The sequence below is a fragment of the Rana temporaria genome, chromosome 9 (assembly GCF_905171775.1).
Source record: "Rana temporaria chromosome 9, aRanTem1.1, whole genome shotgun sequence".
NCBI classification, from domain to species: domain Eukaryota; kingdom Metazoa; phylum Chordata; class Amphibia; order Anura; family Ranidae; genus Rana; species Rana temporaria.
In genome coordinates, this window is record NC_053497.1 from 153,027,921 (window position 1) to 153,047,006 (window position 19,086).

Sequence of the window (19,086 nt, forward strand, 5' to 3'; positions counted from 1 at the left end):
ACCTTCATGCATTCTATATGCATATCATACCTGATGTGTGTTTTATATCTTCCTGGAGCTCATCTTTAAAGTGGTTATAAATGCAGAAGGTTTTTAAAGGGTTTGTAAAGGTACATTTTTTTTACTAAATAGCTTACCTTAGTGCTGTCCTCCTTCACTTACCTTATCCTTCGATTTTGCTTTTAAATGTCCTTATTTCTTCTGAGAAATCCTCACTTCCTGTTCTTTTGTCTGTGACTCCACACAGTAATGCAAAGCTTGCTCCCTGGTGTGGAGTGTCGTGCTCGCCCCCTCCTTTGGACTACTTTATCCTTAGATTGCCCATGACGTTAACCCTTTCCCTGCCAGTGTCATTAATACAGTGACAGTGCACTTTCTTAGTACTGATCATTGTATTGGCGTCACTGGTCCACAAAAAGTATCAGGTGTCTGATTTGTCCGCTGCAATGTCGAAATCTCGCTAAAAATCTGTGATCGTCGCCATCACTAGTAAAAAAAAGATAAACCCATACATCTATTCCACAGTTTGTAGACGCTATAACTTTTGCGCAAACCAATTAATATACGCATATTGGGATTTTTTCACAAAAAACATGTAGCAGAATTTACAAAAAAAAAAAAGCCTAAGCAGATAGGGATGCCTGTAGATAACCAAAACAAATGTGCAGCTTTGACCAAAGTTGCATAATGCCCTAGATGCCCTAAATTGATTAATACATTTTATCTCTTAAAAAAAAATATTATTGGATATGTTTTATAGCATAAAGTAAATTTATGTTAAAGGGGTTGTAAAGGTACAATTTTTTCCCCCTAAATGGCTTCCTTTATCTTAGTGCAGTCCTCCTTCACTTACCTCATCCTTCAATTTTGTTTTTAAATGTCCTTATTTCTTCTGAGAAATCCTCACTTTCTGTTCTTCTGTCTGTAACTCCACACAGCAATGCAAGGCTTTCTCCCTGGTGTGGGGTGTTCTGCTCGCTCCTTCCCTTGGACTACAGGAAAGTCAGGACGCCCACTAACACACAGCTCCTTTCTCTATCTGCAACGTAGAGAGCGTCCTGACTCTCCTGTAGTCCAAGGGAGGGGGCGAGCACTACACGCCACACCAGGGAGAAAGCCTTGCATTACTGTGTGGAGTTACAGACAGAAGAACAGGAAGTGAGGATTTCTCAGAAGAAATAAGGACATTTAAAAGCAAAATGGAAGGATGAGGTAAGTGTGAAGTAGGACTGCACTAAGGTAAAGGAAGCTATTTAGGGAAAACAAATTTAGGTAGATTCAGAAACAGTTAGGCCGGCTTATCAGTAGATAAGCCGACCTAACTCAGAATCTACGCCGACCTATGTTTAAGCGTATGCTCAAACAGAGATACGCTTAAACATATCTAAGATACGACGGCTTGCACCATCCTATCTTAGATTGCAATATTTCGGATGGCCGCTAGGTGGCGCTTCCATTGCGGTCAGCGTAGAATATGTAAATGAGTTGATACGCCGATTCACAAACGTACGCCCGGCCGCCGCAGTAGTTTTACGCCGTTTCCGTAAGGCATTAGCAGGCCTAAAGTTATTCCATCTATTAGGTGGAATAACAATGTTAAAGTATGGCCGCCGTTCCCACCGCGAGATTCAAATTTTTTACGTCGTTTGCGTAAGTCGTCCGCGAATCAGGATTTACCTCGTTTACGTCCACGTGTAAATCAATAGACCCGTGCGGCGTACTTAGCCGCGTAGCACACTGGGAAATGTAGGCGCCCGGCGCATGCGCATTAAAAAAAAACGTAAAAAACGTGAGGTCAAGCCTCATTACCATAAAACACGCCCCCCCTCCAACACATTTGAATTTGGCGTCCTTACGCCCGCCCGCTTTAGGCTACGCCGCCGTATATTAGCAGGCAAGTACATTGAGAATCATGCACTTGCCTAGCTAACTTACGGCGGCGTAGCCTAAACAGGCTAAGCTACGCCACCGCAAGTTTAAGCCTTTCTCTGTGAATCTACCTAATTGCACCTTTACAACCCCTTTAATTCTTTTTTCAAAATTGTCGGTCATTTTTTGTTTATAGCGCAAAAGAAAAAAACTGCAGAGGTGATCACCAAAAGAAAGCTCTATTTATGGGGGGGAAAAAAGAAAAATGTATTTGTGTACTGCGCGACTGTCAGCTAAAGTAACGCAGTACTGTATAGCAAAAAATGGCCTGGTAATGAAGGGGGGTAAACTTTCCAGGGCTCAAGTGGTTAAATTCCTGTTTGTTATCATGTATTTGACTCTAGCAGTGTTTTGAACACGTTTTATGTGTTTACCGATTTTTGTTTTTATGTGCAGATGGCAGCACTACAGAGTCCTTTCTATGGAGACAAAATGAACTTGTATTCTCTGTGTCAGAAGATAGAACAGTGTGAATATCCTCCCCTACCCACAGAACACTACTCAGAAAAAGTAAGTAGACCCACTATCTGCCGGAGAGTACCCACCTCTCCAAATGTAGAAGACTTCTGGGTAATTTCCATATTTACATGGCAGGCCTTGAAGTGAATGTTCCACCTAACATAAGGTGACCAGATTTTTTAAATGAAATCCGGGGACATATTTTTTCTTTATTGTAATTGCAACAATCAGTAGTTGTCAGCGTACAGTATGCAAATTACATACTTACGCTGATTCACGAACGTACGTGTGCCCGGTGGTAGATTTTTAGGTCGTTTGCGTACATCGTTTTCGTCGTAAGGCTGCTCCTGCTATTAGGAGGCGCAGCCAATGTTAACTATGGACGTCGTTCCCGTTTCGCGATTTTAAAATTTTACGTTGTTTGCGTAAGTCGTCCGTGAATGGCGCTGGGCGCCATTTACGTCGATACCAATGAAGTCCTTGCGACGTCAATTACCGCAATGCACGTCAGGAAATTTTAGGGACGGCGCATGCGCAGTACGTTCGGCGCGGGAACGCGCCTAATTTAAATGATCCACGCCCCCTACGGGATCATTTGAATTACGCGCGCTTACGCCGGCACCTTTTACGCTACGCCACCATAACTTTGCCTATAAAACTTGCGGCTGTGTAACGTAAATGTCATACGTTACGCCGCCGCAGTTTTGCGCGCCCCTACCTGAATCTACCCCATTGTCTTTTAAATTGCCCCAGCCCCTATTAAATCCAATCCAGGGACAAAACCAGGGACAGACTTGGTCCGGGGACAGTGTCCTCAATCAGGGGACTGTCCCCTGAAACTGGGGATGTCTGGTCACCCTAACCTAACATAGCATTTGTTGGCTACCCATAAATAGCACTTTGTGCATTGTACGTTGTAAAGAAAAAAAGTGGAGTTCACAGTATTAATATGTACATGATGTGTATGTAGTGCTGCTGCTCTTTCCATATTTCACGCTCAGTAATTGCCTGCTGGCTCTAGGAATTAGTGTAAGTTGACAGATGTGTTTCCTGTCTGTACAATTACTGTCTGTCCACCTCCCTCTGGCAGTGCTAAAGAGCACATGTAAGTACAGTGATACAGCTGAGGGTGCGAAGGAGTGTTTAAGGCTCCAAAGCACCAGCTCAGGCAAAGCCAAGCTCCAGATGGTGTGCATGCACTATTAGCACAGCGCCAGAGTGAAAGTGCGTGGGGCGAGCCCTTTGGCTCTGGTTTAGCTGTCTGTACATGCTGCTTCTGCCAGGAAAAGTAGCACGTCTTCTTTTTTCGAAGAGATTTGGTTCGGCATGAAATAATCTCTATCAAAAAACAAAGAACGGCACATATATTAAAAGCAGAGGCCAGGCCTGAGCTGACCCCTTTCTACCTGCTGATCCTTGGCCTTAATTTATATTCTAAGTTGTGCTTTATCCAGCAAGTGTGCTCTCCGGGGGGGTGCTGTTCATGGATCCACTGTGAATCATGAAATACAATTCTTCCTTAAATTGTTCCTCAGTGTGTCATGCACCAGCTTTAAAATATACAGTAAACTGTTAACATGTGACATTATATCCTGTATTTGTGTGAATTTTCAGCCTGCCTTTATAAAAAAATGACCGCAGCTGACTCTGCCATTTCAAAAGGCAAAATGTTATTGTATAATATAAAGAAAGGAACTGGTGTCTGAAACGGCCCTAGGCACCACATCCCCAAAATGGAACAATTTAGAAGAGAGGGGAGGTGTTATTTTTGAAGGTGCTAGACATAAAAATAAAATATGATATCAAAATTGATTTTTATTGTAATCATTTAAAAAAAAATCAAGTAAAAACTTTGAGAAAGAAATTGTTCATATAGTACCGCTGCAAAGTATTCATCTCTACATGTTTCGCCAGACTATGGCTTTTTCAGGTTTTCCATAATAGTTCACTATAAGGCCTTGTACACACGACCGAACATGTCCGCTGAAACTGGTCCGTGTGTAGGGCCTAACGGACATTTTTCCGGCCTAGCGGACAGGTTTCCGGCGGACAAAAGTTTCTTAGCATGCTAAGAAACTTGTCCGCTGGAAACCTGTCCGTCGGACATGTCCGCTGGTTAGTACGTCTAACCAGCGGACCGAAATCCCGCGCATGCGTCAAATTGATTCGACGCATGCGTGGAAGCATTGTACTCCCGTGTTAGAGAACGTCGGTGTCGTATATGTCACCGCGTTCTCTGTCCGCGGGGATTTTGGTCTGATGGTTTGTACACACATCAGACCAAAACCTTCCAGCAGACATGTCCGATGAAAACGGTCCGCGGACCGTTTTCATCGAACATGTCTGGTCGTGTGTACAAGGCCTCAGAGAACAATATATTAATATACAAATACATCAACATAGAAAAATACAAAGAGAACTTCAAAATGAACATTAAATCATAATATATTTTTAACCCAAGTAGGGGTAATGAAAACCCCTTATACAAGTGAGCACATACTTATGGGTGGACTGGGGAAATCCCCTCACCTTGCTGTTTAATTCATAAAATGTGAGGTGAAGATCCAAAATCATTCAACTCTCTACTCCGGGAGGTATCACATATAGATTCACTATACTGGTTGTCTGAAATTCTCCTTAAAATTTATGTTTTTTTACATAATTTTTATATATATTATTATCTTTTTTTTTTCTTCTATATGTGTTAGAAATAATGTTGATATTTGTTTTTTGAATTTATCAGTATGGCCAATTATCGTGAAGCAGCCTTTGATAAATTGACGCGTCAGATCTATCAGTCCCAAGGTGCCAACTTTGGGCATTACACTAGACTGGGGCAGCAGGTGATTTTGGATCTTCAGCACACATTTTATGAATTAAACAGCAAGGTGAGGGGATTCCCCCAGGTCACTTGTATAAGGGGTTTTCATTACCCCTACTTGGGTCAACAATATATATTATGATTTAATGTTAATTTTTCATTTCTCTTTGTATTTTTCTATGATGATGTATTTGTATATTAATATATTGTTCTCTTATAGCGAACTATTATGCAATAATCTAGCAAAATCTCCTGAAGAAGCCATAGTCTAGCGAAACATGTAGAGATGAATACTTTTCAGCAGTACTGTATGAAATTCTTTCTCAGTGTTTTTACTTGAAAAAATATTTTAATGATTACAATAAAAATCAATTTTTATATCATATTTTTTGTGTGTGGCACCTTTAAACTCGCATATACCCTCTTTTCTAAACTGTGTTATTGTTTATAGTTATCTTCCCTCTTAAAATGTATCTATACTGAGCTTTGACCACTCCAATACCAGGCACTTTTACCCCCTTCCCACCCAGGCCAGCTTTCAGCGCTGTCACACTTTGAATGACAATTGCGCGGTCATGCAATGCTGTACACATTTGAAATTGTTAGCATTTGTTCACACAAATAGAGTTTTCTTTCAGTGGTATTTAATCACCGATGTTCCTTTTATTGTTAAAAGACACAACATTTATTTTTTTTGGGGGGGGGGACACCTATTTTTCATTTATGTTGTAAAAGCAGAGCATGATCCAATTTGCTACTGTAGGGGAAAAAATTCCTTCCTGATCCCCCGAGAGGCAGTCGGATTTTCCCTGGATCAACTTTACCTATAAATGTTAGTACCCAGTTATATTACGTACATTTAGGAAAGTTTCCAGGCCTTTCTTAAAGCAATCTACTGAGCTGGCCAGAACCACCTCTGGAGGGAGTCTATTCCACATTTTCACAGCTCTTACTGTGAAGAAACCTTTCCATATTTGTAGATGAAATCTCTTTTGCTCTAGGAGTAAAGAGTGCCCCTTGTCTTTTGTGTTGACCGTAAAGTGAATAACTCAACACCAAGTTTACTATATGGACCCCTTATATATTTGTACATGTTGATCATATCCCCTCTTATTCTCCTCTTCTCAAGAGTTAATAAATTCAGTTCCTCTAATCTTTCCTCATAGCTGAGCTCCTCCATGCCTCTTATCAGTTTGGTTGCCCTTCTCTGCACTTTCTCCAGTTCCAGTTTTTTGAGACCTGGGGCCCAAAACTGAACTGCATATTCCAGATGAGGTCTTACTAATGATTTGTACAGGGGCAAAATTATATCTCTGTCTCTGGAGTCCATACCTCTCTTAATACAAGAAAGGACTTTGCTCGCTTTGGAAACCACAGTTTGGCATTGCATGCCATTATTGAGCTTATCATCAACTAAAACCCCAGATCCTTCTCCACTACAGATCCCCCCAGTTGTACCCCCCCCCCCCCAGCATGTATGATGCATGCATACTCTTAGCCCACAAGTGCATAACGTTACATTTATCAGCATTAAACCTCATGTGCCACATAGTCGCCCAATTAGACAGAGCATTGAGGTCGGCTTGTAAATTGGCGACATCCTGTAAGGACGTTATTCCACTGCATAGCTTGGTGTCATCTGCAAAGACAGAAATGTTACTTGTGTGTGTGTGTGTATGTGTGTAATCATATATATATGTGTGAAAATTGATCAATCCTGATGTCAGAACAGTATAAATATCCCCCAAATTACCCTTTTTTGGAAATTTCAAGGTATTTAGTAAGAGGCATGACAAGTTTTCACTTTTTCTTTATATACTGTCACCAGTGCAGTACATCATCATCATCATAGGTGTGCGCAGCCTATTGCATTAGGGTGTGCACCCCAAAGCTCTAACACACACTAATGATCACTCACGATGTCCATTCAGAAAGGGAAGGGGATGGTCAATTACATATTTACCGGCCCCTTCCACCTCTCATCCTAAACATCTCTGCAGCAACAGCTGGCGGGAGAGGAGGGAAGCTGGTAGCACTGCAGGGGGAAGGAGGGAGCCAGGGAAGTAGGAAGAATCTGCGCTGTAAAGGGTGATCAGGGTGTGCCTGGGCACACCTGGCACACCCTGTGCGCACGCCTATGATCATCATATAACTGGTGTGGCAGTGATCAGAGACACTGACTGGTGAGAGTATGTAATATATATATATTTATTTATTTTTTCAATTGTTTGAATGTTATCTTTCATAACATTTTTTTTTCTTACACAGTAACTAGAGCAATACAGTGTGGCCACAGCAACACTGCACTACTCTGGGGAGGTGATCAGGATTTTTAATATTTTTTTTTTACACATTATGATTGCTTATAATTGTGCATTTTACAGTTATAAACAACCATGGCCACAACTAATCACATGGTATAGATGGGCTGTGATTGCCCTGTCTGTACTATGTGATCACTAATTGACCAATCACAACTAGCAACACAATTGTACACAATGGATGGCATTAAAGGAAGCCATACATTGTGTACAATGGTCATGTGACCTGCTGTGATTTATCACGGCGGGCACATGGTACGGGAAGCCGTCAGGTACAGTGATCTGAGACAGATCGTGCCGGAGTGGGGCTTGAACCTGGGATAACGTCATATGATGTCCTCCCAAAACAAAGGTGCTCCCGCCAGACCAATTGTTAAATGGCAGCTGGGCGGGAGCACCTTTGTTTCGGGAAAACGTCACTGCCACAGCCTACAGCGAGACCTCTCAGAAGTGGGGACGCCTGCTCCCCACCCCCTGGAAGGTGCCAAATGTGGCAGCGGAGAAGGAGGAATCAGATAAGCGGAGAATGCACTTTTGGGTGGAACTCCACTTTAAAGTATATATTTGTCTTTAGTAAATGAACCTCTTTGTGCTTTATGTAATGTGTTGACATATTCTGCTCTACCAAATCATTTTCAGTGTGCCCTTAATATGGGTGAATTTATTTTATCATTGAATGCATGTTGGGGTGCCATTGAAAATTAATAGCAGTGAACCCCAATGTGGTTACACAGCACATGGTGGTGTGAAGGAACCTTGAATGTTTCCATTCAACAGCTGCAGCTTCGGTTGTGTTTTATAAGGCAGAAACCTATTCTGCAGTAATTGACAGGGTTATTGAGTGTCAACTAAACCTGTCCACTTAAACTGCAGCTTACTATTTATCTCTTGGTGTCCTTCTGCCATAGATGACTCCAAGATATGAATCAATATCTCAATCAATTTTCAGGCTACAACTATCATGCAGCTCACTCAACAATGTTTGTCCTGTAACACACATCAACGACCCAAGGAAATATTGTTTCTGAGCTTTTTTTTTTCCAGCTCACCACAAATACTTCCAGTTGATCATGTTTGGATGTTGTTTTTTTTCTCCGTCATCCCCCTACATCCCCTTGAGAGCACAAAGCAGAGCACGGTGTGTTACTGATCAGCTCATTCATTCCCCTGGGCCCTGATCCTGTGCAACCTCATAAAGATCCTGACTAAAGCAGCTTCTGTAGTCCTGCCTCACTCCAGCAGCAATTTTGTTCTCATGCACACTGTTTGTGTTCATTATATGTGATAAAATATTAAATGCTTCCAGTGTTGCAAACCAGGTTAGAACCGAGAAAATTGCTCCTTTAGCTGTACAGCCATTGATTTGCTATTATTGGGCAACTATCCTGAGCCAGCCAATTAAATAATGAAACAGCAGTGATCTTGAGGGAGTAAAATATAATAGTGACATCCCCCCCTCCCCCATTGACTTCTATAAAGATTAATTTTAATAAAGTATATATATATATATATATTATATATATATATATATATATATATATATATATATATATATAAAATTACCTATAAGTAATGCATGACATACAGAATGCAATATTACCTTGCTCAGTAAAGAGAATGTAATAAGTAAAAGCTTCAGACAGATTTGTATTATGTACACAAAAGTAATGTTTAATTAACAGTGCACTGTCTTCAAGCCCGTATGTCCCCTTCCAAACCTTAGTATTGCGTTGTTACTGCCTATTTATTATGAATGGCTGACAATGTACCCCAAAACAGCAAAAAAACAGACCTGAGGCAAATCTTTAAGGCAACACCCAGTCGATCATCACCTAATGTACTTGTGCATTTAGGGTGCCATTTGGATTAAAAAGCGGCGCATAACAGAAAGTGGCTTGATAGCCTAACAGGAAGGCACAGGAGGGAGCAGACCAATTCAAAGTCCTTCCAAGTCATCTATACATGGGCACTAAGTTTTTGAGTTCCAGGGTGCCCTGTGAGATAGCTAAAGGTGTGTGGTGCTTTCATTTAATCCTTATTGTCAGTTTACTGTGTTAAATTCCATACAGGTACACTTTAAAGAAACGTGGTAACATTGCATATTCAAACTCCAAATGTTAAAGCTGCCACTCTGGACCTGGTTTTATAAGCTCAGGAAACTCTACGATGTAGTTCCCTGTGTCGTTGCCCATATTTGGACTAAGTCCAGATTTGGCCAATGTTGTCACAGTGAATACTATCTTAAGATTTCCTCTCCTGGGCACCTGTGCTTTAAGAGGGGGACCCCCATCTTTGGAAGAACCCCTTTCCAAGCACCCACAATGCTGAAGGGCAGGTGAACTTGTTCCATAGCAGGCAGTTGCACGCTCACAGCTTCTCTTCTATGGGGTACCAATCTATAAGTCTGGTTGGTGGGAAAGAAGGGGTTGTTTCCACACTTGCTTTTCTATTAAACCAGGTGGATTGGGTACTGTCAAAGTTCTAGCTCCTGGCCATCAGCATATCTAATCCCCCTGCCTGGGAATTCCCTACTAATTTCACGAAATCTGACCAATTAAGGTATTTTTTCAGTTTCCCTGGCTAATTATCTAAAAAATATATCTCATAGGTATACACCTGTCCTCGTTTGTCAAATGGCATGACCTAACCTATCACACCACCAAGAAAAGGAAACTGCCCAACATTGTATAACAATGTTCTGTTAACTTCTAAACAAAACTCCTTGATATGAAAAAAAGGTCAGGAAGTTGTAGTTCTCCTAAATGCCTTTATAACCTCTCGAACAACACAAAAACTATTATAAACAAACTTTACTTTTTATAAAAAAAATTACATTTTACAGATGGGGAAACAAAACTGGCCACTTCTCGACAAATTACCTAGACCAAAAAGCCATGTTCTCAGAACAACTGACCCTAACTTTTAAACCAGCACAAATACAATTATTTCAGCTTTTGAGCTCCTGAATACCCACCTCTTTACAACCCAAACCTCACAACCTTACTACCCCAACAACTGATAGACCACACCAGATTACCCAAACATACTCCAAACCAAAGTGAATGACTGTTACTACTTCAACATTCGGCCAAAAACAAAATCTCCAGTCTGGATGTCTATCCAGCCAATTCATATAAATTGACTGGATAGCCAATATAATTTTTTTTACATAAACCTCTATCTAATAACCCCAGTACTTGAGATCTCTACAATTCAATTCTCACGCACAATACTCTATACCCCAAATGTAACGAATCTATACTACTTTAATCTTAAACTTGGGGAAAAATTTCTGGATATGTTCAATCTTACCAACCTACATACTCAATACAGATTACAAGTTAATAGGCAAAATTATGGCAGGTCGTATTCAAACCCACATACCAATATTATTCACTCCCCACCAGCTAGTATTCCTTCATAACAAACATTTCACTTTAGGCATCCAAATTGTGGTCGCAGCTATGGTAAACATTCTTCTCTCCCCTCTTAATGCTCCTAAGTCTCGATGCCAAAAAGGCCTTTGATAAAAATAGTACGGTCCCTCCTGAATCACATGCTGTATACTAGGGCCTTTGTCACACGTTCTCCTCTTATATACAATATATTTACCACAACTCTTATACAAAACTGGTTAACAGACAACTCTCTTCTCTGATACAATGTCTCAAAGCATGAGGCAAGGCTGTCCTCTCTCCCCCCCACTCTTTTAATCTTGCACTGTACCCCTACTTTTATTCTTTGAAATTTAGAGTCTCACAAAATGTTCCAGGGCATAACTATAGGCTACAAAACCATCAGCTTTAACACATAACCCTGCTTTTATATATTCCCCACCCAGAATCTTACGACTTCACTATACTGATGCTTATTAAATAATCTGGCTTAATCTCTGGCTACACAATTCATTTTGACAAATCAAATGCCTTCATCTAACAAATTGCCTTAAGCCTCCTTGGAGTAATCTTTACCCCTTTATTTTGTGTAAAGATAAACTATTCTACCTTGAAACATTAATACAAAACATATCTCATAATTGATATAAGACTAATACTGTATCTCTTTCTTGATACTCTCATTTAAAGATTCTGTTGATACATGGATACATTTGAATATCTCCTTTAAGGATAGAAAACATTCTGACTTCAATATACATCTACAGGATGTTTCGAGAAGTCATTTTGGGCGGTAGGAAGGCAACAATAAGCTTACACACATTGCAACAACTTGCTAGTAATAGAGGACTTAATTTTCCTGAACTCAAATTGTGTAAGGCCCCATACACACGATAGAATCCATCCGCTGAAAAATCCCAGCGAATGGGTTTCAGCGGATCGATCCTATGGTGTGTACACTCCATCGCATGAGAAATCCGCTGAAATCCTCGAGAGGATATATCCGCGGAAACGTTCCGCTGGAACGTATTCGCGGATAAATCTCTCGTGTGTATGGGGCCTTAGGGATTGGATTTATGCCACCTCATTATACATGGTTACAGGGCTTGACCATAATATCACATCATAACAATTCACAAGAAGTTCTTCATATTCATAAAGAGCTCCCGAGGTGACCCTGAACCCTCTTGTGTATACTACGTGATTGCATGCCACAAAATTCACACCCATTAGGTACTGAATAGCCAAGCATCCTTTACTCCCCTATGGAATAACTCGGATCTCCTATAGTCCACAGGACTTTTTTATACTCCTAAACCATGGCATAACAAGTCTTTAGCGTATAACATTTTTAGGCAAATCAATTACTTTCTTTCAATGCAACAGCAGAAAAATTGCCTTACTTAGCCAACAATCCATTGCTATTTCTAAAAGCCAAATTTTTATCACTGTCTCCTTATTACAAGACCAAGTATCATAAACCTTACTTTATGCCATGCTAGCAAAATGACAAAATGTTAGCTTTGTATTGTACTTTTGGCTAAATGTTCTAACCACCTTCACTCTCTGCATTCTCATAATTAAAAAAATAAAGCAAAAGTTCCAGCTCCTGATGTCAGCGACAGCAGTGTGGGATGAGAGGAAAAGTCCCCACAGAGCTGGCAGCGTGGGATAGCAGGAGCACTCCTGTTTTCTCTAGGTAATTATGATGTATTAGTGCATCTCATCTAGAGTCCTATTGTACCACTATTAGTATGACAAATAGGTTATTACAGTGAATGCAGCTCCAAACATTCACCATATTGCTCTAGATGGAGAATGTGACTCCTTTTTTGATTTGATGATGTTTAAAATTGCCACCTGACATAGTGATAAAGACAATGCTCAGAAATATTGCAGAAGGGTATGTGGCAGCAAATGGCAGTGGGCAATAGATAGGGAAGATGCTTCAAAACATTTTGTGAACTCATTTTGGAATGTGCAAGAAGATATAACTGCCCCTAGCATAGGTGTATGAAGAATTGTTGGCGGGTGAAGAGCTATCTAAGGCCCCGCACACACGACCAAACATGTATGCTGAAACGGGTCCGCGGGCCAGTTTCAGCATACATGTTCGGTCGTGTGTAGGCGCGAGCGGGCCGAATTCCAGCAAACATTTGCCCGCCGGGCCTTTTCCCAGCGGGCAAATATTCCTGGACGTGTTTTAAAAACCGTCCGCTGGAATCCTGCCCGCTCGGACATGTACGGTCGTCAGTACAGACCTACCGTACATGTCCGAGCGCCCGCCGTCCCTCGCTTGCGTCGAATGACTTTGACGCATGCGTGGAAGCCTTTAAATGGCAGGCCCGCCCACGTCGCCGTGTCATCGCCGCGTCATCGTCGCGGCGACGACGCGGACACGCCCCGCGTATTGTTTACGCGCGGACTTCTGTACGATGGTTAGTACAACCATCGTACAGAAGCCCTCTGGCAGGCATGTACGTTGAAAACGGTCCGACGGACCGGTTTCACCGTACATGTTTGCTCGTGAGTACCCGGCATAAAAGGTGTGGGGATGTACAGTGAGCTCTTTATTACCCTTTTCTAAACATCCTCATATTCTAAGAATTATATTTTATTTCAGACATTTGTAATAGAACATGGAAGATTATGACCTTCCAGATTGCTAGCATCTATTTTAGATTATTATGGTTGTAACTAGTATATGTTTTGTATAGGTAATTTTCTGTTTCAATCGTGTTTATTGAATTTTATATGTTCAAACAAGAAATAGACAACAATACAGAGCAGTAAACACTTCGGGCCAGATCCACATAGAAATAGATCGGCGCAGCGTATCAGAGATACGCTACGCCGCCGTACCTTACCTGGCGTAATTTCGAATCCTTAAAGATTTTGTGCCGTAAGTTACGGCGGCATAGTGTATCTTTGGCGGCGGAATTCAAATCGGCGATTAGGGGGCGTGTTTCATTTAAATGAAGCGCGTCCCCGCGCCGAATGAACTGCGCATGCTCCATTTCAAAATTTCCCGCCGTGCATTGCTCTAAATGACGTCGCAACAACGTAATTTTTTTTAACTTAGACGTGAATTACGTCCATCCTGATCACGGACGACTTACGCAAAAAAAAAAAATTAAAATTTCGACGCGGGAACGACGGCCATACTTAACATGGCAAGTCTAACTATACGCTGCAAAATACCAGCTTTAACTATACGCCGGAAAAAGCCGACTAGAGACGCCGTAAAAAAATGCGCCGGCCGCTCGTACGTAGTGGATCGACGGGAAATAGCTAATTTGCATACCCGACGCGGAAAACGACGTGAACGCCACCCAGCGGACGCCGAAGTATTGCATCTTAGATCCGAAAGGCGTACGAGGACCGTATACCTGTCGGATCGAACCCAGATGCCGTTGTATCTTGGTTTGAGGATTCAAACCAAAGATACGACGCGGGTAATTTGAAAGTACGCCGGCGTATCAGTAGATACGCCGGCGTACTCTGTCTGTGGATCTGGCCCTTCACATGTAGCTCAGTTTACACAGTTGAAGCAGTGTACAAAGAACAAAAAGGATCCCGGCAATAGGAATGCACCATTTTGATAGTTCAGTGTAAATGCATACATATATGACGACTAGACTGATAGAAAAGGGGTGGAGGACTACAATGCCTTGAAAAAGTATTCATACACCTTGAAATCGTGCACGTTTTGTCATGTTGCGACCAAAAACGTAAATGTATTTTATTGGGATTTTATGTGGTAGACCAACACAAAGTGGCACATAATTGTGAAGTGGAAGGAAAATAATAAATGATTTTCATTTTTTTTTACAAATAAATATGTGAAAAGTGTGGCGTGCATTTGTATTAAGCCCCCCACCTTTTGCTGCAATTACAGCTGCAAGTCTTTTTGGGTATGTCTCTACCAGCTTTGCACATCTAAAGAGTAAGATTTTGTCAATTCTTCTTTGCAAAATCAGATTGGATGGAGAGCGTCTATAAACCGCAATTTTCAAATTTTGCCACATAGTCTCAATTGGATTTAGGTCTGGACTTTGACTGGGCCTTTCTAACGCATGAATATGCTTTGATCTAACCCATTCCATTGTAGCTCTGGCTGTATGTTTAGGGTCGATGTGCTGCTGGAAGGTGAACCTCCGCCCCTTTTGCAGAGTCAAACAGGTTATCTTCTAAGATTGCCCTGTATTTGCCTCCATCCATTTTCCCATCAACTGTGACCATCTTCCCTGTTCCTGCTGAATTAAAGCATCCCCACAACATGATGCTGCCACCACTATGTTTCACGGTGGGGATGGTGTGTTCAGGGTGATGTACAGTGTTAGTATCATTTTCCTTCCACTTTATTATTATGTGCCACTTTTTTTGGACTACCCCATAAAATCCCAATAAAATAAGTTATTGGTATTAACATGACAAAATTTGTAAAATTTCAAGGGGTATGAATACTTTTTCAAAACACTGTATACCTTATAGACCCATAACCCATAAGTAATTAATAAAAAAAAAGTCATCCAGTTAAATAATTGTACAGATCCACCAATAAATAAATATGACCCGTATGGCCTAAGGCACTTATACTACTTAGCATCTACGAGGTGGTCTGTAGGAAAAGAAAACTGGTAACTTATCATAAAATATCAAGCCTCAAAAAAAAAAAAACATCCAGTGTCGACCAACTGCTTGGTTGATTGTTGGGTTTACTAGTCCCCTTTTGTTTACAGCAAAATTATCATAAATTGAGAAGGGGGGGGGGGGCACACATAAAATCAACTGGAGAGAAGAAAGAAGAAGAGAGGAGTAAGAAAATAAGAGTGGAGAAAGAAAGAGTGGAGAAAGAAAAAAAAGGAAAAGAGAGAAAGAGAGAGAGAGAGAGGGATCCAGCGATTGTGATCCAGAAAGTCAGCTCTGTGTATCTGGGACCTGTAAATAGGCAAGCCAAAGGGACCAAATTTTTTCAAACAGGGATTGTTTGTCTCACAAGACACTCACAATCTTTTCATTCAACGTGATCCATGTAAATTTACATTTCATTAGGGTTAAATCTAGAACTGGACTTTTCCATACAGTCACAATTGCGATTTTAGCTGCTAAAAACATAAAATACAGTCTGTGTGTGTCTCGGGACATTTTCAACTTGTTTGTTCAACAGGGCAATGCCTGCATCTTTGGTGATATTGACCATAGTGACAGAAAATATGAAGGAATGTATCCACATCCATCCAAAAATTGTGAGCTTCAGGGCAAGTCCACCGTGTGTGATGCTGTGCCTATCTGACCACAACCCCCGAAGCAGGAGGCCCTGAAGCAGGAAGCCTGGGTACATCTTTCAAAGGTGCTCTGGAACCAAAGTATGAGGTTATTTTCACTCATGCTCATACCAGGGTTCTATAGGAGGTCATTGGGGGTTCTCCGAGAGATTGTGATTCAAAACAATTAACAATGTTTTGAAATTTATCTTTACCTACACTGTTGACATACATTACAGATTATGCCCTTCTTGGGGCAAAGGGGAACCAAACAAAAAAAAGGGCTAAACAGTTAATACAAATAAAAAGATCCACAGAAAAATATTAGTTTATGCTCAAAAACGCACTGATAATTATTGGATTACTAGCTGAATACCCGGCGTTGCCCGGTCTTCCTATCTTAACCTTTTGGGGAGGAAAATCATAGTAATATAAATATACCCATCTTTTATATATAAGGGTGTAGGTAAGGGTTAATTTAACTGTCATATATTTTTATTTGGCATATAAGTAATATGTGTACCAGGTATTATTGAAATATCTCCAGGCGTACAGAAGTTATGTGGGAACATACATTTCCCATTGATTTGCATGGGACTTTAAACAAAAACCCCGACCCTCACAAATGGGGGTAGTTAAGGGATAAATTAACTATCCTATAGTTTAAGTGGACATATAAGTAACATGTGACCAAGTGTTATCAAAATATCTACAGCCGTTTGGAAGTTATGAAGTAACATGTATTTCCCATAGAGTTGAATGGGACTTTAAAGAAAAACCCCGACCATGGCAAATGGGGGTGGGTAAGGGTTAAACCACCTATCCTATGTTTGTTGCTGACATATAAGTAACATGTGTGCCAAGTTTCATGTTAATATCTTTAGCCGTTTGGACGTGATGCTGGAACATACATACATACACACACACACGTTGAGTTTTATATATATAGATAGATTATAGCTACAGTTTACTAATTATACTATCGTACTCTGGGCTGTAGGTATAAGTTTGGGGTTTCCCGAGACCTAAAACTTATTTTGGGGTTCCACCCTGGAGTAAAAAGGCTAAGGCAGGCCATACCTTATGCAATTTCCTTTCTTTCAACCACAGGTTGATGGAAATAAAATAGCTCAAATCCCCCATTGTGTTAATGGGGGAAATCCTCCCATGGAACTATTGTATTCTGACAGTAGGAGGTTTCCCAGCCATCAGAATACAAGAATCACTGTCAGCAGCCACAGCTGCCAGCAGTGATCGAGTGAAAACAAACAGGCTGGTTGTACAGTCAATCGATCGACTTCATCACAACCAGCTTGCACATACATGGATCAGAATTCAGACAGTTCCTGCTGACCTGGAAACATTTTGATCCATCCATGGCCGACTTAAGAAGGGCTGCTTAAAGTAAAAGTATGCCCAAAATTCAAAAAAAAATCCTACAGTGGAGAGGGATAAGAACACCTGTATGGCTTGTATTACTGTCAGTGCCCCCATTAGGGAGTTTTCCCGTGCCCATTTCTCATGTTTACTGTAATCGTCAAAAGTGAAAGAAAATTCCAAATTCTCGGTTTTCCCCAGAACAGTAATGGGGGGGGGGGGATCTTCCAATGGTGACACTAGTTATGGTGACAACCAAGTTTTTTTCTAAATACATGGAATTATAATTCATTCACCTGTATACCTGTATTCATAATTAGGGATGAGCTTCGCGCTCGACTCAAACCCATGTTCGATTCGAACATTGCCTGTTCGATTGTTCGTCGAAATTCGAACAAAACGGGTCGTTCGCGCCAAATTCAAGTGACGCGTCACGGACCAAAATTCACTGCGGCATTGCGTGCTGATGATTGGCCAAGCATGCACTATGACCCACATGCTTGGCCAATCACAGCGCGCAAAAAACGGAGAGCCATAATTGGCCAAAGCCAGGGTGGCTTTGGCCAATTATGGCTCAGGGCTTTAGCACACGCCCCACACTATAAAAGGCCTGCAAGGCGGCCTCGTGTAGTGTGTTGCGGCGTTGTTAATAAGAAGATCAGTCCTATAGAGAGAGAGAGACAGTGTCTTTTTTACTAAATAGATAGATAGAGCAGGAAGGCTAGTCAGTTTAGTTAAATTTACAGTGTGTAGAGGATGTATATACATCCCAGGTGTTGTACATATATTTATACACTGTATAGTTTAGCTAGATCAGCTATTCCTATTTGTCAGGCAGTTGATTGTGCTAGCTGCAGTCTTCTAACGTGTTGTATTGCCCGTGTGCTGTATAGATTGCACCTAAACGTACTTGGTGTTTACTGCACTTGTGCTGTATAGTTTGCACCTAAACGTACTTGGTGTTTACTGCACTTGTGCTGTATAGTTTGCACCTAAACCTACTTGGAGTTTACTGCACTTGTGCTGTATAGTTTGTACCTAAACGTACTTGGTGTTTACTGCACTTGTGCTGTATAGTTTCCACCTAAACGTACTTGGTGTTTACTGCACTTGTGCTGTATAGTTTGCACCTAAACGTACTTGGTGTTTACTGCACTTGTGCTGTATAGTTTGCACTTAAACCTACTTGGAGTTTACTGCACTTGTGCTGTATAGTTCGCACCTAAACGTACTTGGTGTTTACTGCACTTGTGCTGTATAGTTTGCACCTAAACCTACTTGGTGTTTACTGCACTTGTGCTGTATAGTTTGCACTTAAACCTACTTAGTGTATACTGCAAGTGTGCTCTGTAGTTTACACCTAAACCTACTTGGTGTATACTGCAAGTGTGCTTATTAGTTTGCACATAAAGCTACTTGGTGTGTACTGCACGTGTCCTCTGCAGTTTGCATCTAAAGCTACCAGGTGTGTGTACTGATTTTGTCCTCCTCAGGCCATTATAATGTCTGGAAGGACA

At 41.2% G+C, this 19,086-nt stretch overlaps 1 protein-coding gene across 4 annotated transcripts in view; it reads left to right on the top strand.

The window, feature by feature from the left end:
• The window catches only part of NEK6 (NIMA related kinase 6), a 377,987-nt gene that overhangs the window by 309,589 nt on the left and 49,312 nt on the right, over nt 1-19,086 (top strand). For 3 of the 4 annotated variants that reach the window (XM_040324861.1, XM_040324860.1, XM_040324862.1), the window contains one exon: nt 2,326-2,546. In XM_040324861.1, coding sequence (XP_040180795.1) covers nt 2,326-2,535 — 210 coding nt within the window. In that variant the 3' untranslated portion in view covers nt 2,536-2,546. Of the gene's footprint in view, nt 1-2,325; nt 2,547-19,086 lie in introns of those variants that run through there. The other variant, XM_040324864.1, reaches the window with a different exon arrangement.